General features: G+C 39.0%; 1 protein-coding gene across 1 annotated transcript in view; it reads right to left on the reverse strand.

The window, feature by feature from the left end:
• LOC129987768 (fibroin heavy chain-like) overlaps positions 1–20914 on the reverse strand; it is a 60309-nt gene extending 39395 nt beyond the window's left edge. The window contains exons 1-24 of the mRNA XM_056095706.1: positions 20298–20914; positions 16924–17112; positions 16034–16312; positions 13859–14188; positions 13024–13064; positions 12549–12927; positions 11718–11753; positions 11424–11669; positions 10582–10629; positions 10114–10380; positions 9282–9317; positions 8988–9233; positions 8146–8193; positions 7678–7944; positions 6577–6822; positions 5711–5782; positions 5267–5533; positions 4436–4471; positions 4142–4387; positions 3300–3347; positions 2832–3098; positions 1731–1976; positions 865–936; positions 415–687 (exon numbers count right to left, since the gene is read on the reverse strand). Of these exons, the coding sequence (XP_055951681.1) occupies positions 415–687; positions 865–936; positions 1731–1976; positions 2832–3098; positions 3300–3347; positions 4142–4387; positions 4436–4471; positions 5267–5533; positions 5711–5782; positions 6577–6822; positions 7678–7944; positions 8146–8193; positions 8988–9233; positions 9282–9317; positions 10114–10380; positions 10582–10629; positions 11424–11669; positions 11718–11753; positions 12549–12927; positions 13024–13064; positions 13859–14188; positions 16034–16312; positions 16924–17112; positions 20298–20892 (4780 nt within the window). The 5' untranslated portion in view covers positions 20893–20914. The remainder of the gene's footprint in view (positions 1–414; positions 688–864; positions 937–1730; positions 1977–2831; positions 3099–3299; positions 3348–4141; positions 4388–4435; positions 4472–5266; positions 5534–5710; positions 5783–6576; positions 6823–7677; positions 7945–8145; positions 8194–8987; positions 9234–9281; positions 9318–10113; positions 10381–10581; positions 10630–11423; positions 11670–11717; positions 11754–12548; positions 12928–13023; positions 13065–13858; positions 14189–16033; positions 16313–16923; positions 17113–20297) is intronic.
• Positions 20915–21905: the final 991 nt, after the last annotated feature.

Here is a 21905-nt window from a genome sequence, read left to right on the forward strand (position 1 = left end):
CAATACAATCAACTATCTTGAGAATATTAAAGATGTTAAATTTTCTTAAGAAATACATTTTATTTCCTCTTTTTTCGTTTCTGTTAGTAAAGATTCTTTTTTTCCTTGAAATTTCAAATATCAGCATTTTAAATAATGTTTGTTCGATCCAATACCTTTCAGTGAATATTCAGAGTAAAATCAATGCACCTGAAATTATTTTCAACAATTTATTATTTGGCTTCGACGAATATTGCATTAAAATAATTCAAATCTTCAAGCACGATGTGGCAATTGCAAAGAAATGAAGATATTATCAAATTATAGGATTAGAATGATGAAAATACTGAGCGGAAAAAATTAAAATAAGATATTTTGAAGATTATGTTCCCAAATACTTTAAACATATACGAATAATATTTAAAATCACTCTACCTCCTGGTCCGCCTGGACCTCCTGGTCCACCGGGACCTCCTGGCGCTCCAGGTGCTCCTCCCGGACCAAATCCAGCTCCACCTCCAGGGCCAAATCCAGCTCCACCTCCAGGGCCAAATCCAGCCCCACCTGGTCCAACGCCTCCAGGGCCTCCTCCTGGTGCACCTCCAACAGTTACGTCGACATCCACTGTTACGGGACCCTCACCTCCTGCACCGCCTGGTCCTGCACCACCTGGTCCGACTCCTCCAGGTCCATAACCTCCGGCTCCACCTGGTCTGACTCCTCCTGGTCCATAACGTCCGGCTCCACCTGGTCCAAAACCTCCGGCTCCACCTGGTCCGACTCCTCCTGGTCCATAACCTCCGGCTCCACCTGGTCCAAAACCTCCGGCTCCACCTGGTCCGACTCCTCCTGGTCCATAACCTCCGGCTCCACCTGGTCCAAAACCTCCGGCTCCACCTGGTCCAAAACCTCCGGCACCACCTGGTCCATAACCTCCGGCGCCTCCTGGTCCGGATCCTACAGATCATAAAATATATAAATATCTATAACAGTAAATAATGATACTAAAAGATTTCATTTCTTATAGGACATGCAATCTGTAACAATTAATTCCACAAAATTGGATACTTTCAGACATCCTGTGTGAAGACAACCAAGCAAAATAGTCGAAAAAAATATTTATTTGTATTTCCAATAAAAATATATTCTTTTAATGTTTAAATTCCGATTTTCCAGTTAGTGTTCGTTTTCTCTTCTCTTATGTATTTGGCGATTTCAGTTTATTCCTCTTCAATGTGTAGCTTTTCCTTACGACAGAACTACTCCTATATCAACTTGGGCAAGGATGGAACGTATATAAAAAAGGGAAATATAAATCTCCCGTATAAAGTATCAGCCAATACAAACAACTATCTTGAGAATATTAAAGATGTAAAATTTTCTTAGGAAATACATTTTATTTCCTCTTTTTTCGTTTCTGTTAGTAAAGATTCTTCTTTTCCTTGAAATTTCAAATATCAGCATTATAAATAATGTTTGTTCGATCCAATACCTTTCAATGAATATTCAGAGTAAAATCAATGCACCCGAAATTATTTTCAACAATTTATTATTTGGCTTCGACGAATATTGCATTAAAAAAATTCAAATCTTCAAGCACGATGTGGCAATTGCAAAGAAATGAAGATATTATCATATTATAGGATTACAATGTTGAAAATACTACGCGGAAAAAATTAAAATAGGATATCTTGAAGATTATGTTCCCAAATACTTTAAACATATACGAATAATATTTAAAATCACTCTACCTCCTGGTCCACCTGGACCTCCTGGTCCACCGGGACCTCCTGGACCACCGGGACCTTCTGGCGCTCCAGGTGCTCCTCCTGCACCAGGTCCAAATCCTCCGGGTCCAACGCCGCCGGGACCTCCGCCTGCTCCTTCAGGACCTACTGTTACGTCCACTTCCACTGTTACGGGACCCTCGCCTCCTGCACCGCCCGGTCCTGCACCACCTGGTCCGACTCCTCCAGGTCCATAACCTCCGGCTCCACCTGGTCCAAAACCTCCGGCTCCACCTGGTCCATAACCTCTGGCGCCTCCTGGTCCGGATCCTACAGATCATAAAATATATAAATATCTATAACAGTAAATAATGATGCTAAAAGATTTCAACCTCTTATATGACATGCAATCTGTAACAATGAATTCCACAAAATTGGATACTTTCAGCCCTCCTGTGTGAAGACAACCAAACAAAATAATCGAAAACAATATTTATTTGTATTTACAATAAAAATATATTCTTTTAATGTTTAGTTTCCGGTTTTCCAGTTTGTGTTTCTTTTCTCTTCTCTTATGTATTTGGCTATTTAAGATTATTCCACTTCTATGTATTGCTATTCCTTACGACCGAACGACTGCTATATCAACTTGGGCAAAGATGGAACGTTTATAAAAAAGGGAAATATAAATCTCCCGTATAAAGTATTAGTCAATACAATCAACTATCTTGAGAATATTAAAGATGTAAAATTTTCTTAAGAAATACATTTTATTTCCTCTTTTTTCGTTTCTGTTAGTAAAGATTCTTTTTTTCCTTGAAATTTCAAATATCAGCATTTTAAATAATGTTTGTTCGATCCAATACCTTTCAGTGAATATTCAGAGTAAAATCAATGCACCCGAAATAATTTTCAACAATTTATTATTTGGCTTCGACGAATATTGCATTAAAATAATTCAAATCTTCAAGCACGATGTGGCAATTGCAAAGAAATGAAGATATTATCAAATTATAGGATTAGAATGATGAAAATACTGAGCGGAAAATATTAAAATAAGATATTTTGAAGATTATGTTCCCAAATACTTTAAACATATACGAATAATATTTAAAATCACTCTACCTCCTGGTCCGCCTGGACCTCCTGGTCCACCGGGACCTCCTGGACCACCGGGACCTCCTGGCGCTCCAGGTGCTCCTCCCGGACCAAATCCAGCTCCACCTCCAGGACCAAATCCAGCCCCACCTGGTCCAACGCCTCCAGGGCCTCCTCCTGGTGCACCTCCAACAGTTACGTCGACATCCACTGTTACGGGACCCTCACCTCCTGCACCGCCTGGTCCTGCACCACCTGGTCCGACTCCTCCAGGTCCATAACCTCCGGCTCCACCTGGTCTGACTCCTCCTGGTCCATAACGTCCGGCTCCACCTGGTCCAAAACCTCCGGCTCCACCTGGTCCGACTCCTCCTGGTCCATAACCTCCGGCTCCACCTGGTCCAAAACCTCCGGCTCCACCTGGTCCGACTCCTCCTGGTCCATAACCTCCGGCTCCACCTGGGCCAAAACCTCCGGCTCCACCTGGTCCAAAACCTCCGGCTCCACCTGGTCCATAACCTCCGGCGCCTCCTGGTCCGGATCCTACAGATCATAAAATATATAAATATCTATAACAGTAAATAATGATACTAAAAGATTTCATTTCTTATAGGACATGCAATCTGTAACAATGAATTCCACAAAATTGGATACTTTCAGACATCCTGTGTGAAGACAACCAAGCAAAATAGTCGAAAAAAATATTTATTTGTATTTCCAATAAAAATATATTCTTTTAATGTTTAGTTTCCGATTTTCCAGTTAGTGTTCGTTTTCTCTTCTCTTATGTATTTGGCGATTTCAGTTTATTCCTCTTCAATGTGTAGCTATTCCTTACGACAGAACTACTCCTATATCAACTTGGGCAAGGATGGAACGTATATAAAAAAGGGAAATATAAATCTCCCGTATAAAGTATCAGCCAATACAAACAACTATCTTGAGAATATTAAAGATGTAAAATTTTCTTAGGAAATACATTTTATTTCCTCTTATTTCGTTTCTGTTAGTAAAGATTCTTCTTTTCCTTGAAATTTCAAATATCAGCATTATAAATAATGTTTTTTCGATCCAATACCTTTCAATGAATATTCAGAGTAAAATCAATGCACCCGAAATTATTTTCAACAATTTATTATTTGGCTTCGACAAATATTGCATTAAAAAAATTCAAATCTTCAAGCACGATGTGGCAATTGCAAAGAAATGAAGATATTATAAAATTATAGAATTAGAATGTTGAAAATACAACGCGGAAAAAATTAAAATAGGATATCTTGAAGATTATGTCCCCAAATACTTTAAACATATACGAATAATATTTAAAATCACTCTACCTCCTGGTCCGCCTGGACCTCCTGGTCCACCGGGACCTCCTGGACCACCGGGACCTCCTGGCGCTCCAGGTGCTCCTCCTGCACCAGGTCCAAATCCTCCGGGTCCAACGCCGCCGGGACCTCCGCCTGCTCCTTCAGGACCTACTGTTACGTCCACTTCCACTGTTACGGGACCCTCGCCTCCTGCACCGCCCGGTCCTGCACCACCTGGTCCGACTCCTCCAGGTCCATAACCTCCGGCTCCACCTGGTCCAAAACCTCCGGCTCCACCTGGTCCAAAACCTCCGGCCCCACCTGGTCCATAACCTCCGGCGCCTCCTGGTCCGGATCCTACAGATCATAAAATATATAAATATCTATAACAGTAAATAATGATGCTAAAAGATTTCAACCTCTTATATGACATGCAATCTGTAACAATGAATTCCACAAAATTGGATACTTTCAGCCATCCTGTGTGAAGACAACCAAACAAAATAATCGAAAACAATATTTATTTGTATTTACAATAAAAATATATTCTTTTAATGTTTAGTTTCCGGTTTTCCAGTTTGTGTTTGTTTTCTCTTCTCTTATGTATTTGGCTATTTAAGATTATTCCACTTCTATGTATTGCTATTCCTTACGACCGAACGACTGCTATATCAACTTGGGCAAAGATGGAACGTTTATAAAAAAGGGAAATATAAATCTCCCGTATAAAGTATTAGTCAATACAATCAACTATCTTGAGAATATTAAAGATGTTAAATTTTCTTAAGAAATACATTTTATTTCCTCTTTTTTCGTTTCTGTTAGTAAAGATTCTTTTTTTCCTTGAAATTTCAAATATCAGCATTTTAAATAATGTTTGTTCGATCCAATACCTTTCAGTGAATATTCAGAGTAAAATCAATGCACCTGAAATTATTTTCAACAATTTATTATTTGGCTTCGACGAATATTGCATTAAAATAATTCAAATCTTCAAGCACGATGTGGCAATTGCAAAGAAATGAAGATATTATCAAATTATAGGATTAGAATGATGAAAATACTGAGCGGAAAAAATTAAAATAAGATATTTTGAAGATTATGTTCCCAAATACTTTAAACATATACGAATAATATTTAAAATCACTCTACCTCCTGGTCCGCCTGGACCTCCTGGTCCACCGGGACCTCCTGGACCACCGGGACCTCCTGGCGCTCCAGGTGCTCCTCCCGGACCAAATCCAGCTCCACCTCCAGGGCCAAATCCAGCCCCACCTGGTCCAACGCCTCCAGGGCCTCCTCCTGGTGCACCTCCAACAGTTACGTCGACATCCACTGTTACGGGACCCTCACCTCCTGCACCGCCTGGTCCTGCACCACCTGGTCCGACTCCTCCAGGTCCATAACCTCCGGCTCCACCTGGTCTGACTCCTCCTGGTCCATAACGTCCGGCTCCACCTGGTCCAAAACCTCCGGCTCCACCTGGTCCGACTCCTCCTGGTCCATAACCTCCGGCTCCACCTGGTCCAAAACCTCCGGCTCCACCTGGTCCGACTCCTCCTGGTCCATAACCTCCGGCTCCACCTGGTCCAAAACCTCCGGCTCCACCTGGTCCAAAACCTCCGGCACCACCTGGTCCATAACCTCCGGCGCCTCCTGGTCCGGATCCTACAGATCATAAAATATATAAATATCTATAACAGTAAATAATGATACTAAAAGATTTCATTTCTTATAGGACATGCAATCTGTAACAATTAATTCCACAAAATTGGATACTTTCAGACATCCTGTGTGAAGACAACCAAGCAAAATAGTCGAAAAAAATATTTATTTGTATTTCCAATAAAAATATATTCTTTTAATGTTTAGTTTCCGATTTTCCAGTTAGTGTTCGTTTTCTCTTCTCTTATGTATTTGGCGATTTCAGTTTATTCCTCTTCAATGTGTAGCTTTTCCTTACGACAGAACTACTCCTATATCAACTTGGGCAAGGATGGAACGTATATAAAAAAGGGAAATATAAATCTCCCGTATAAAGTATCAGCCAATACAAACAACTATCTTGAGAATATTAAAGATGTAAAATTTTCTTAGGAAATACATTTTATTTCCTCTTTTTTCGTTTCTGTTAGTAAAGATTCTTCTTTTCCTTGAAATTTCAAATATCAGCATTATAAATAATGTTTGTTCGATCCAATACCTTTCAATGAATATTCAGAGTAAAATCAATGCACCCGAAATTATTTTCAACAATTTATTATTTGGCTTCGACGAATATTGCATTAAAAAAATTCAAATCTTCAAGCACGATGTGGCAATTGCAAAGAAATGAAGATATTATCATATTATAGGATTACAATGTTGAAAATACTACGCGGAAAAAATTAAAATAGGATATCTTGAAGATTATGTTCCCAAATACTTTAAACATATACGAATAATATTTAAAATCACTCTACCTCCTGGTCCACCTGGACCTCCTGGTCCACCGGGACCTCCTGGACCACCGGGACCTTCTGGCGCTCCAGGTGCTCCTCCTGCACCAGGTCCAAATCCTCCGGGTCCAACGCCGCCGGGACCTCCGCCTGCTCCTTCAGGACCTACTGTTACGTCCACTTCCACTGTTACGGGACCCTCGCCTCCTGCACCGCCCGGTCCTGCACCACCTGGTCCGACTCCTCCAGGTCCATAACCTCCGGCTCCACCTGGTCCAAAACCTCCGGCTCCACCTGGTCCATAACCTCTGGCGCCTCCTGGTCCGGATCCTACAGATCATAAAATATATAAATATCTATAACAGTAAATAATGATGCTAAAAGATTTCAACCTCTTATATGACATGCAATCTGTAACAATGAATTCCACAAAATTGGATACTTTCAGCCCTCCTGTGTGAAGACAACCAAACAAAATAATCGAAAACAATATTTATTTGTATTTACAATAAAAATATATTCTTTTAATGTTTAGTTTCCGGTTTTCCAGTTTGTGTTTCTTTTCTCTTCTCTTATGTATTTGGCTATTTAAGATTATTCCACTTCTATGTATTGCTATTCCTTACGACCGAACGACTGCTATATCAACTTGGGCAAAGATGGAACGTTTATAAAAAAGGGAAATATAAATCTCCCGTATAAAGTATTAGTCAATACAATCAACTATCTTGAGAATATTAAAGATGTAAAATTTTCTTAAGAAATACATTTTATTTCCTCTTTTTTCGTTTCTGTTAGTAAAGATTCTTTTTTTCCTTGAAATTTCAAATATCAGCATTTTAAATAATGTTTGTTCGATCCAATACCTTTCAGTGAATATTCAGAGTAAAATCAATGCACCCGAAATAATTTTCAACAATTTATTATTTGGCTTCGACGAATATTGCATTAAAATAATTCAAATCTTCAAGCACGATGTGGCAATTGCAAAGAAATGAAGATATTATCAAATTATAGGATTAGAATGATGAAAATACTGAGCGGAAAATATTAAAATAAGATATTTTGAAGATTATGTTCCCAAATACTTTAAACATATACGAATAATATTTAAAATCACTCTACCTCCTGGTCCGCCTGGACCTCCTGGTCCACCGGGACCTCCTGGACCACCGGGACCTCCTGGCGCTCCAGGTGCTCCTCCCGGACCAAATCCAGCTCCACCTCCAGGACCAAATCCAGCCCCACCTGGTCCAACGCCTCCAGGGCCTCCTCCTGGTGCACCTCCAACAGTTACGTCGACATCCACTGTTACGGGACCCTCACCTCCTGCACCGCCTGGTCCTGCACCACCTGGTCCGACTCCTCCAGGTCCATAACCTCCGGCTCCACCTGGTCTGACTCCTCCTGGTCCATAACGTCCGGCTCCACCTGGTCCAAAACCTCCGGCTCCACCTGGTCCGACTCCTCCTGGTCCATAACCTCCGGCTCCACCTGGTCCAAAACCTCCGGCTCCACCTGGTCCGACTCCTCCTGGTCCATAACCTCCGGCTCCACCTGGGCCAAAACCTCCGGCTCCACCTGGTCCAAAACCTCCGGCTCCACCTGGTCCATAACCTCCGGCGCCTCCTGGTCCGGATCCTACAGATCATAAAATATATAAATATCTATAACAGTAAATAATGATACTAAAAGATTTCATTTCTTATAGGACATGCAATCTGTAACAATGAATTCCACAAAATTGGATACTTTCAGACATCCTGTGTGAAGACAACCAAGCAAAATAGTCGAAAAAAATATTTATTTGTATTTCCAATAAAAATATATTCTTTTAATGTTTAGTTTCCGATTTTCCAGTTAGTGTTCGTTTTCTCTTCTCTTATGTATTTGGCGATTTCAGTTTATTCCTCTTCAATGTGTAGCTATTCCTTACGACAGAACTACTCCTATATCAACTTGGGCAAGGATGGAACGTATATAAAAAAGGGAAATATAAATCTCCCGTATAAAGTATCAGCCAATACAAACAACTATCTTGAGAATATTAAAGATGTAAAATTTTCTTAGGAAATACATTTTATTTCCTCTTATTTCGTTTCTGTTAGTAAAGATTCTTCTTTTCCTTGAAATTTCAAATATCAGCACTATAAATAATGTTTTTTCGATCCAATACCTTTCAATGAATATTCAGAGTAAAATCAATGCACCCGAAATTATTTTCAACAATTTATTATTTGGCTTCGACAAATATTGCATTAAAAAAATTCAAATCTTCAAGCACGATGTGGCAATTGCAAAGAAATGAAGATATTATCAAATTATAGGATTAGAATGTTGAAAATACAACGCGGAAAAAATTAAAATAGGATATCTTGAAGATTATGTCCCCAAATACTTTAAACATATACGAATAATATTTAAAATCACTCTACCTCCTGGTCCGCCTGGACCTCCTGGTCCACCGGGACCTCCTGGACCACCGGGACCTCCTGGCGCTCCAGGTGCTCCTCCTGCACCAGGTCCAAATCCTCCGGGTCCAACGCCGCCGGGACCTCCGCCTGCTCCTTCAGGACCTACTGTTACGTCCACTTCCACTGTTACGGGACCCTCGCCTCCTGCACCGCCCGGTCCTGCACCACCTGGTCCGACTCCTCCAGGTCCATAACCTCCGGCTCCACCTGGTCCAAAACCTCCGGCTCCACCTGGTCCAAAACCTCCGGCCCCACCTGGTCCATAACCTCCGGCGCCTCCTGGTCCGGATCCTACAGATCATAAAATATATAAATATCTATAACAGTAAATAATGATGCTAAAAGATTTCAACCTCTTATATGACATGCAATCTGTAACAATGAATTCCACAAAATTGGATACTTTCAGCCATCCTGTGTGAAGACAACCAAACAAAATAATCGAAAACAATATTTATTTGTATTTACAATAAAAATATATTCTTTTAATGTTTAGTTTCCGGTTTTCCAGTTTGTGTTTGTTTTCTCTTCTCTTATGTATTTGGCTATTTAAGATTATTCCACTTCTATGTATTGCTATTCCTTACGACCGAACGACTGCTATATCAACTTGGGCAAAGATGGAACGTTTATAAAAAAAGGGAAATATAAATCTCCCGTATAAAGTATTAGTCAATACAATCAACTATCATGAGAATATTAAAGATGTAAAATTTTCTTAGGAAATACATTTTATTTCCTCTTTTTTCGTTTCTGTTTGTAAAGATTCTTCTTTTCCTTGAAATTTCAAATATCAGCATTATAAATAATGTTTGTTCGATCCAATACCTTTTAGTGAATATTCAGAGTAAAATAAATGCACCCGAAATTATTTTCAATAATTTATTATTTGGCTTCGATGAATATTGAATAAAAAATATTCAAATCTTCAAGCACGATGTGGCAATTGCAAAGAAATGAAGATATTATCAAATTATAGGATTAGAATGTTGAAAATACTACGCGGAAAAAATTAAAATAGGATATTTTGAAGATTATGTTCCCAAATACTTTAAACATATACGAATAATATTTAAAATCACTCTACCTCCTGGTCCGCCAGGACCTCCTGGTCCACCGGGACCTCCTGGACCACCGGGACCTCCTGGCGCTCCAGGTGCTCCTCCCGGACCAAATCCAGCTCCACCTCCAGGGCCAAATCCAGCCCCACCTGGTCCAACGCCTCCAGGGCCTCCTCCTGGTGCACCTCCAACAGTTACGTCGACATCCACTGTTACGGGACCCTCACCTCCTGCACCGCCTGGTCCTGCACCACCTGGTCCGACTCCTCCAGGTCCATAACCTCCGGCTCCACCTGGTCTGACTCCTCCTGGTCCATAACGTCCGGCTCCACCTGGTCCAAAACCTCCGGCTCCACCTGGTCCGACTCCTCCTGGTCCATAACCTCCGGCTCCACCTGGTCCAAAACCTCCGGCTCCACCTGGTCCGACTCCTCCTGGTCCATAGCCTCCGGCTCCACCTGGTCCAAAACCTCCGGCTCCACCTGGTCCAAAACCTCCGGCTCCACCTGGTCCATAACCTCCGGCGCCTCCTGGTCCGGATCCTACAGATCATAAAATATATAAATATCTAAAACAGTAAATAATGATACTAAAAGATTTCATTTCTTATAGGACATGCAATCTGTAACAATGAATTCCACAAAATTGGATACTTTCAGACATATTGTGTGAAGACAACCAAGCAAAATAGTCGAAAAAAATATTTATTTGTATTTCCAATAAAAGTATATTCTTTTAATGTTTAGTTTCCGATTTTCCAGTTAGTGTTCGTTTTCTCTTCTCTTATGTATTTGGCGATTTCAGTTTATTCCTCTTCAATGTGTAGCTATTCCTTACGACAGAACTACTCCTATATCAACTTGGGCAAGGATGGAACGTATATAAAAAAGGGAAATATAAATCTCCCGTATAAAGTATCAGCCAATACAAACAACTATCTTGAGAATATTAAAGATGTAAAATTTTCTTAGGAAATACATTTTATTTCCTCTTATTTCGTTTCTGTTAGTAAAGATTCTTCTTTTCCTTGAAATTTCAAATATCAGCATTATAAATAATGTTTTTTCGATCCAATACCTTTCAATGAATATTCAGAGTAAAATCAATGCACCCGAAATTATTTTCAACAATTTATTATTTGGCTTCGACAAATATTGCATTAAAAAAATTCAAATCTTCAAGCACGATGTGGCAATTGCAAAGAAATGAAGATATTATAAAATTATAGAATTAGAATGTTGAAAATACAACGCGGAAAAAATTAAAATAGGATATCTTGAAGATTATGTCCCCAAATACTTTAAACATATACGAATAATATTTAAAATCACTCTACCTCCTGGTCCGCCTGGACCTCCTGGTCCACCGGGACCTCCTGGACCACCGGGACCTCCTGGCGCTCCAGGTGCTCCTCCTGCACCAGGTCCAAATCCTCCGGGTCCAACGCCGCCGGGACCTCCGCCTGCTCCTTCAGGACCTACTGTTACGTCCACTTCCACTGTTACGGGACCCTCGCCTCCTGCACCGCCCGGTCCTGCACCACCTGGTCCGACTCCTCCAGGTCCATAACCTCCGGCTCCACCTGGTCCAAAACCTCCGGCTCCACCTGGTCCAAAACCTCCGGCCCCACCTGGTCCATAACCTCCGGCGCCTCCTGGTCCGGATCCTACAGATCATAAAATATATAAATATCTATAACAGTAAATAATGATGCTAAAAGATTTCAACCTCTTATATGACATGCAATCTGTAACAATGAATTCCACAAAATTGGATACTTTCAGCCATCCTGTGTGAAGACAACCAAACAAAATAATCGAAAACAATATTTATTTGTATTTACAATAAAAATATATTCTTTTAATGTTTAGTTTCCGGTTTTCCAGTTTGTGTTTGTTTTCTCTTCTCTTATGTATTTGGCTATTTAAGATTATTCCACTTCTATGTATTGCTATTCCTTACGACCGAACGACTGCTATATCAACTTGGGCAAAGATGGAACGTTTATAAAAAAGGGAAATATAAATCTCCCGTATAAAGTATTAGTCAATACAATCAACTATCTTGAGAATATTAAAGATGTTAAATTTTCTTAAGAAATACATTTTATTTCCTCTTTTTTCGTTTCTGTTAGTAAAGATTCTTTTTTTCCTTGAAATTTCAAATATCAGCATTTTAAATAATGTTTGTTCGATCCAATACCTTTCAGTGAATATTCAGAGTAAAATCAATGCACCTGAAATTATTTTCAACAATTTATTATTTGGCTTCGACGAATATTGCATTAAAATAATTCAAATCTTCAAGCACGATGTGGCAATTGCAAAGAAATGAAGATATTATCAAATTATAGGATTAGAATGATGAAAATACTGAGCGGAAAAAATTAAAATAAGATATTTTGAAGATTATGTTCCCAAATACTTTAAACATATACGAATAATATTTAAAATCACTCTACCTCCTGGTCCGCCTGGACCTCCTGGTCCACCGGGACCTCCTGGACCACCGGGACCTCCTGGCGCTCCAGGTGCTCCTCCCGGACCAAATCCAGCTCCACCTCCAGGGCCAAATCCAGCCCCACCTGGTCCAACGCCTCCAGGGCCTCCTCCTGGTGCACCTCCAACAGTTACGTCGACATCCACTGTTACGGGACCCTCACCTCCTGCACCGCCTGGTCCTGCACCACCTGGTCCGACTCCTCCAGGTCCATAACCTCCGGCTCCACCTGGTCTGACTCCTCCTGGTCCATAACGTCCGGCTCCACCTGGTCCAAAACCTCCGGCTCCACCTGGTCCGACTCCTCCTGGTCCATAACCTCCGGCTCCACCTGGTCCAAAACCTCCGGCTCCACCTGGTCCGACTCCTCCTGGTCCATAACCTCCGGCTCCACCTGGTCCAAAACCTCCGGCTCCACCTGGTCCAAAACCTCCGGCTCCACCTGGTCCATAACCTCCGGCGCCTCCTGGTCCGGATCCTACAGATCATAAAATATATAAATATCTATAACAGTAAATAATGGTACTAAAAGATTTCATTTCTTATAGGACATGCAATCTGTAACAATGAATTCCACAAAATTGGATACTTTCAGACATCCTGTGTGAAGACAACCAAGCAAAATAGTCGAAAAAAATATTTATTTGTATTTCCAATAAAAATATATTCTTTTAATGTTTAGTTTCCGATTTCCCAGTTAGTGTTCGTTTTCTCTTCTCTTATGTATTTGGCGATTTCAGTTTATTCCTCTTCAATGTGTAGCTATTCCTTACGACAGAACTACTCCTATATCAACTTGGGCAAGGATGGAACGTATATAAAAAAGGGAAATATAAATCTCCCGTATAAAGTATCAGCCAATACAAACAACTATCTTGAGAATATTAAAGATGTAAAATTTTCTTAGGAAATACATTTTATTTCCTCTTATTTCGTTTCTGTTAGTAAAGATTCTTCTTTTCCTTGAAATTTCAAATATCAGCATTATAAATAATGTTTTTTCGATCCAATACCTTTCAATGAATATTCAGAGTAAAATCAATGCACCCGAAATTATTTTCAACAATTTATTATTTGGCTTCGACAAATATTGCATTAAAAAAATTCAAATCTTCAAGCACGATGTGGCAATTGCAAAGAAATGAAGATATTATAAAATTATAGAATTAGAATGTTGAAAATACAACGCGGAAAAAATTAAAATAGGATATCTTGAAGATTATGTCCCCAAATACTTTAAACATATACGAATAATATTTAAAATCACTCTACCTCCTGGTCCGCCTGGACCTCCTGGTCCACCGGGACCTCCTGGACCACCGGGACCTCCTGGCGCTCCAGGTGCTCCTCCTGCACCAGGTCCAAATCCTCCGGGTCCAACGCCGCCGGGACCTCCGCCTGCTCCTTCAGGACCTACTGTTACGTCCACTTCCACTGTTACGGGACCCTCGCCTCCTGCACCGCCCGGTCCTGCACCACCTGGTCCGACTCCTCCAGGTCCATAACCTCCGGCTCCACCTGGTCCAAAACCTCCGGCTCCACCTGGTCCAAAACCTCCGGCCCCACCTGGTCCATAACCTCCGGCGCCTCCTGGTCCGGATCCTACAGATCATAAAATATATAAATATCTATAACAGTAAATAATGATGCTAAAAGATTTCAACCTCTTATATGACATGCAATCTGTAACAATGAATTCCACAAAATTGGATACTTTCAGCCATCCTGTGTGAAGACAACCAAACAAAATAATCGAAAACAATATTTATTTGTATTTACAATAAAAATATATTCTTTTAATGTTTAGTTTCCGGTTTTCCAGTTTGTGTTTGTTTTCTCTTCTCTTATGTATTTGGCTATTTAAGATTATTCCACTTCTATGTATTGCTATTCCTTACGACCGAACGACTGCTATATCAACTTGGGCAAAGATGGAACGTTTATAAAAAAGGGAAATATAAATCTCCCGTATAAAGTATTAGTCAATACAATCAACTATCTTGAGAATATTAAAGATGTTAAATTTTCTTAAGAAATACATTTTATTTCCTCTTTTTTCGTTTCTGTTAGTAAAGATTCTTTTTTTCCTTGAAATTTCAAATATCAGCATTTTAAATAATGTTTGTTCGATCCAATACCTTTCAGTGAATATTCAGAGTAAAATCAATGCACCTGAAATTATTTTCAACAATTTATTATTTGGCTTCGACGAATATTGCATTAAAATAATTCAAATCTTCAAGCACGATGTGGCAATTGCAAAGAAATGAAGATATTATCAAATTATAGGATTAGAATGATGAAAATACTGAGCGGAAAAAATTAAAATAAGATATTTTGAAGATTATGTTCCCAAATACTTTAAACATATACGAATAATATTTAAAATCACTCTACCTCCTGGTCCGCCTGGACCTCCTGGTCCACCGGGACCTCCTGGACCACCGGGACCTCCTGGCGCTCCAGGTGCTCCTCCCGGACCAAATCCAGCTCCACCTCCAGGGCCAAATCCAGCCCCACCTGGTCCAACGCCTCCAGGGCCTCCTCCTGGTGCACCTCCAACAGTTACGTCGACATCCACTGTTACGGGACCCTCACCTCCTGCACCGCCTGGTCCTGCACCACCTGGTCCGACTCCTCCAGGTCCATAACCTCCGGCTCCACCTGGTCTGACTCCTCCTGGTCCATAACGTCCGGCTCCACCTGGTCCAAAACCTCCGGCTCCACCTGGTCCGACTCCTCCTGGTCCATAACCTCCGGCTCCACCTGGTCCAAAACCTCCGGCTCCACCTGGTCCGACTCCTCCTGGTCCATAACCTCCGGCTCCACCTGGTCCAAAACCTCCGGCTCCACCTGGTCCAAAACCTCCGGCTCCACCTGGTCCATAACCTCCGGCGCCTCCTGGTCCGGATCCTACAGATCATAAAATATATAAATATCTATAACAGTAAATAATGGTACTATAAGATTTCATTTCTTATAGGACATGCAATCTGTAACAATGAATTCCACAAAATTGGATACTTTCAGACATCCTGTGTGAAGACAACCAAGCAAAATAGTCGAAAAAAATATTTATTTGTATTTCCAATAAAAATATATTCTTTTAATGTTTAGTTTCCGATTTCCCAGTTAGTGTTCGTTTTCTCTTCTCTTATGTATTTGGCGATTTCAGTTTATTCCTCTTCAATGTGTAGCTATTCCTTACGACAGAACTACTCCTATATCAACTTGGGCAAGGATGGAACGTATATAAAAAAGGGAAATATAAATCTCCCGTATAAAGTATCAGCCAATACAAACAACTATCTTGAGAATATTAAAGATGTAAAATTTTAGGATTAGAATGTTGAAAATACTACGCGGAAAAAATTAAAATAGTATATTTTGAAGATTATGTTCCCAAATACTTTAAACATATACGAATAATATTTAAAATCACTCTACCTCCTGGTCCGCCTGGACCTCCTGGACCACCTTGACCTCCTGGCGCTCCAGGTGCTCCTCCCGGACCAAATCCAGCTCCACCTCCAGGACCAAATCCGGCTCCACCTGGTCGAACGCCGCCAGGGCCTCCTCCTGGTGCGCCGCCAACAGTTACGTCGACATCCACTGTTACGGGACCCTCGCCTCCTGCACCACCAGGTCCATATGGTCCTGCTCCACCTGGTCCAGCTCCTCCTGGTCCATATGGTCCGGCACCACCTGGTCCTACTCCTCCCGGTCCTGCAAAATATCAATCTCAATCATATCTATGAATACCAGCATCAACTTTAGCGACAACACGGAGTCCTTATTAATGATATTTACCCATTAAACTAGTCTCAAATGTCATGTGCGAAACATTTCAACCATATATCTGATAGGGAAGGAAAATTATTCTTTAACATAATCATATATAATGGCTTTGCATTTTTTCAGTTTTGTATTCACTTTCAGATTTCAGCACATAACTATTCCATTTCTCTCAACGGAAATATGCCCCTATCAACATGATTATGAATGAAAAGTATCCTCTACAGGGATATACACATTTCCTGTTTAAAGTATTACTGTTTATATGGCAATCTATTTAAATATATGAGAGATAATGTATTCCGCTTCACTCTCATTTCTGTTCTTTCATTGAATGAACGCAAAATTCTCCTACAAACTTTATATTCCAGGATTGAAAAAGTCTTTGCACAATTCAGAAATCCGTGAAAAGCCAGTTTTTTCTTAAAAGCGATCTTGAATTTCGAAATAATTGCTTGAGATACGATTTTCCATATTTCTATGGTTATAAAATCTCCTGTTAAAGTTAAAATGAAAGAAAGATTAGAGGCATTTATTCCTACCTCCAGGTCCACCAGCTCCTGGGCCACCTGGCCCTCCTGGACCGCCAGGTCCTCCAGCACCACCGGGTCCGTAAGGTCTTCCTGCAGCTCCAGCTCCTGGTCCGATTCCACCTGCACCTCCTGGTCCGATTCCACCTGCACCTCCTGGTCCGTATGTTCCGGCTCCCCCTGTTTGGTATGGCCCAGTTCCTACAGATCATAAAATGTATAAATATCTATAACAGTAAATATTTATACTGAATTTTTCAACGTCTTATATGACATGCAATGTGTCGTAATGACTTCCATACAATTTGAGTTTTTCAGGCATTCTGGTCGAAGACCACCGAACAAAACACTGGAAAAATTTTTTCTTGATATTTGCAATAAAAATATCAAAAATTCATTCATTTATATTTTTTTGGAGAATTTATTTAATACTTGGTTTTCAATTTTTCAGCTATTGTTCAATTTCTCTTATTTTATGATTTAGCTGTTTCAGTTCATTCTACTGCTATGTATAGTTATATCTTACGGCCGAATTACTCCTATATTAACATGGCCAGGGATGAAACGTTTATAAAATAGGTAATATAGATACGCCTAAAAGTGAATAGTGAATATAAGCAACTATCTTTAGAATATTAAAAAAGTATAATTTTGTCAAGAAATGCATTTTCTTTTCTTTTCTCGGCCTCTTTTAACCCCTCTGACGGTAAGTCCGAGATTTCTTTGCAAACTTTTCTTGCTTCATAACGGCGGACCTCGAGAGTTACTTGCCAACATTTCTCTTCTTTTATATTTCTTACTGTTAACCTGATCTATAGGATTTTAAATCTTTCTACCATAAGAAAGAAGTTAAACTGAAAAATGAAAGAAATAAAAAATAAAATAAAATTTAACTCTTTTATAGATTGTTTACATTTGAGTGTATTCAAACTGAATTGGCATATGTAATTTATGTCTGAAAATACGAGTCTAAGCATATGTACAGTATTTGCTGAAAATAGTAAAGCACGATTATAATTTTTAATGAAATCATTTTCTTAGTTTTCATTATTTAGTGTATTTGAAAAAGGGGAAATTTACAACCGACGTTTCGAAGTGTTTTATTTTGAAAAAAATAACCTTGATTATATTATTAAATCGTACATTTTTATAGCATAATAATCTGTGTAAGCAAAATTGAATGTTTGTTTCATTCTTTAAACCTAATGCTATTCCACACTCTTTGGTGAGTTCAAACAAAATTCGGTACAAATGCTCCTTAGCACTTGAAAGGTTTATCCTATTAAAGATTTTCTATAAATCTCTAAAGTCTTAGGCATGTGAGGGGGGGGGGATTGTAATTTCTGCCATCATTTCTTATCACATCTCTGTACAGAAATATTTTTCACCATCCGAAAATCAATTTTTTTTTTAAATGAAGCATTCTAGTATGATCAATTTTATTGTTTTGCTATTTTTCTCTGATTTTTAATACATTTTTCAAAGAAAATGTAAAAAATTTTTTTATCAGATCCCTTTTCTCCCAGAAATATTTTCTTTACAAAGCTTATATTAACAGCTTTATTATTCGCGCCCTTCTGTTCATGTTGAATGGGCTTCCACTGGCATTTTTCATTTCCCTTTTTATGAGCAAAGTATAAGCGAACATTTAAATACATGCGAGAGATAATAAACACGTTTTTAATTTCTTTAACTGCTTGGTTTAAATCTATTCTAATATCTTCGATATTTAAATTTTCAATACGCATATCTGTCTTTTTTTTGTGCTCTTACTTTCTCATACACATAATATATAAGAAGTCATCTTTAAAACATTCGAACTCAAGATTTTAAATTATCTTCGCATTTTAGATTTTTCTGAGTTTAAAAAACAAATCTTTAAAAAATATTTGTCCACCCATCTGCCGTCTGTGACTAAGATAACTCAAAAATGCTTTGAGTTAGACGGGTGATATTTAGTATCTGGTTCTAGATTTCTATATCATTTTCTGGAACATTTATTCAGAGGAAATTTGCCAGGCCGGCTGTTTCAATATAAGACGGTACTGACAAAACAAAAAGAGAGCTAGATGGATAAAATTCGATGCACAGATGAAACATTCACAGCGTATCAAATGTTGAGATAAATGGAATAAGATGCTAACCGTCTGTCGGTCTGTACTTTTAGAAGCATGTCAACACAATAACTCAAAAAAGCCATCACCAGTGACTTGAATATGTCCAGTTTGGTATGTGATGCGACTACAGTTATCAGTTTGGGACACATTTTGTTCTCAATCGTTTGGGTGTCAAAAAACCTTCATTAGAATGCTAAGCGGGAGATCACTCCTCCATCTGAATAGGATTTTAATTCACTAGTTAAATGTTCATCGTCTTATGCGCCAAATAGCAAGACTAAAATAGTTTTTTATATTCTCAAATCTTTAAAGTAAGCATTCATAACAGTGAATGAAGTCGAAGGTTTCTATCACTTCTTAATCCATTGAATATGAAAATTCAAAACCTGTTAGACATAAAACTTCAAGCTGCTAAAATTTTCTCAAGGTTTCGTCATCTCTGTTCTCACGATTAGAAACCTTTAAAAACAATGATTGTTTTGTTTTCATTTTAAAAAAAGAAGACGTCCCGTTTTAATTGTCTCCATAATATTTTACAACGAAATACTTCGGGGGATAAAAGCCGCAGGTGACATTTCAAGGATCGGTTTCGTCTCATTATTGAAATGTCCTGAAGAGTGGGAAGGAAAAGTGCCATTCACAGCTTTCTGAAAATGGAGCCTTATATTAATCAGTGACCTGGATAGAGCTCCCCCCCCCCCCAAAAAAAAAGCCCTAACGAAAAAGGATTTAAAAATGACCAAATAAATGATTGCAAAGTCTCTCATTAAAAACATTAGGCATGCTTTCATTGTAAGAGACTATCAGAAAAGGTAAAAAAAGTGATATTTGTTCATTGTTTCTTCTGGGAGCAGTCAGAATATAAACAATTAAGGAGTAAAAAAAATCTATTATAAAATATTAAAAAATGCACAAAAACTACGATAAAAATGATTCAAATATACTGAAATGTAACACTAAAACAAGGTATTTGCGATCACTGAAATAAGAAGATTTCGGGAACATCCACATTTCAAACAATTTGAAATTCGTTACTCTCATTAAACTAAATGAAGGCTTATATTTTCCTTTTTCAAAACAAAATGTGTTTCAATAAGGGTGTCAAACACGCAGGCCACAGGAGTTATTTTCAAGATACCACAGTCATCCCATATGATTCTGGGGAATTATTCTTCGGCTAAGCATTTACTAGCCAAATAGAAAAAAAAACTTTATGATGCCCCACAGTTAAAGTGCTGGCTAATTGAATAGTAAAGACTGAAACCATACCTGAGGGTTGAGCAGCACCACCGCCACCTCCACCAACGATGACCGTAACCGTTTCGGTAACAGTCGGAGTTCCTCCTTGACCACCACCTGTTGAGGACTGATAGTACTGTCTTGATGAACCGGTGTCTACCTCGTTGAACTGCTCTTGAGAGAAGAGGTTGACGAGTTCTATAATTTCGCTGACGAAACCCTCGTCCACTTGCCCAGTTGTGGACATCAAGGCGCTCCTCAAAGCGTTTACCGCCGCGTTAGTCTTTTGCTGCATGTTCACCCCGCCGCTCTCCTCCACTATCAGCTCGGCGATCGAGGAGGCCAGAGCCATCTGCATGGCTTTAGTCTTGGCTTTGGTGTCATGCCGGCCTTTTCCCATGGTCTGGGCTTGTATCAGACTCTGAATGATGTCGTCAAAGTCCTCGGTGCCTTGGCTTCCGAATTCTCCGCAGCTCGCGATGTTGCTCACAAAACTTTTTGCAAACGTCATTGCCGTGTTGGGGTCAGAAAGGGGCGCGTAGATCGAGACATGGATGCCCCTCGCATAAGTCGTCGCACTCTGTGCTAAAAGGAAAAACACCACTGCTGTTGTAAAGCAGGCCATGTTGTCTGCTTTGTTCCAGAAGTGATCTGAGGTTGCCCCAACTTCAACCCGCTTATATATGGAACTGATCACGCTTTTCCGTGACTCGCGAGCATCGCAATTCGCAGAAACAGGTGGATCCAGTTGGATTCCTTAAATTAAACGCATGAAATATGCGCAATAAAAATTGATGAAAACGAGAATCAATCAAGTTTTAATGTTTACTTGTTTTTCTATAGCGAAAATACTGTTTGTCTGGTCCTCTGTTTGTCTATTAAAACTAATAGAATTCATGACGGGGAAAATTTGGAAATAGATTAAAAACCAGAAAATTCTGTAAATATTTCATCTGAGGTCATTCTAAATCATAACTACCATGAATTATGCAAGGAATTAAGAGATTCAAAATTTTTTAACATTTATCAAATATACTCCAGATTTATTAACGTGAATGTATATATTTAAATAAAATAGCATTATTACACGGTTCAATATATATGTTATGGTAACAATTCTACATCAGTAGCAAAAAATGTAACATTTAAAAAATTAAATTAATATTTAAATATATAACATTAATATGTTATAATAAATAATTAACATAAGAAAAGGTTAAAAATACAATAATAAATTGGTAACCATTACTAAATTTTTAATAGAATAAAACATAGTTTTTCATTCCTTGGAAAATTGACGTGAAATAACAACCAGCATGGTCAGCATAGTAGATTCAGAAAATGTTTTACCAGACTATATGAATTCATAATTCAGGCAGCTATGACCATATTTTTATTTTTCCAAATATTTATTTTGTACTTTATTATCAATCTTCGAATTGATTCTAATACTAAAATAAGCAGGTGGGTTTCTTTCAATCATAATTAAATGTTTAAATTTGATAAATCATATTTAAAAAATTGAATTAGACCCAAATCTGTGTTGCTAAATTCAGATTTCATTCATGCATTCGTATACAGAGTCATAAACCTAAGAATGAAAGTATGATAAAACGTCATTTAACAACTACATTAAAA

This window comes from Argiope bruennichi, chromosome 10, assembly GCF_947563725.1.
Source record: "Argiope bruennichi chromosome 10, qqArgBrue1.1, whole genome shotgun sequence".
NCBI lineage: Eukaryota > Metazoa > Arthropoda > Arachnida > Araneae > Araneidae > Argiope > Argiope bruennichi.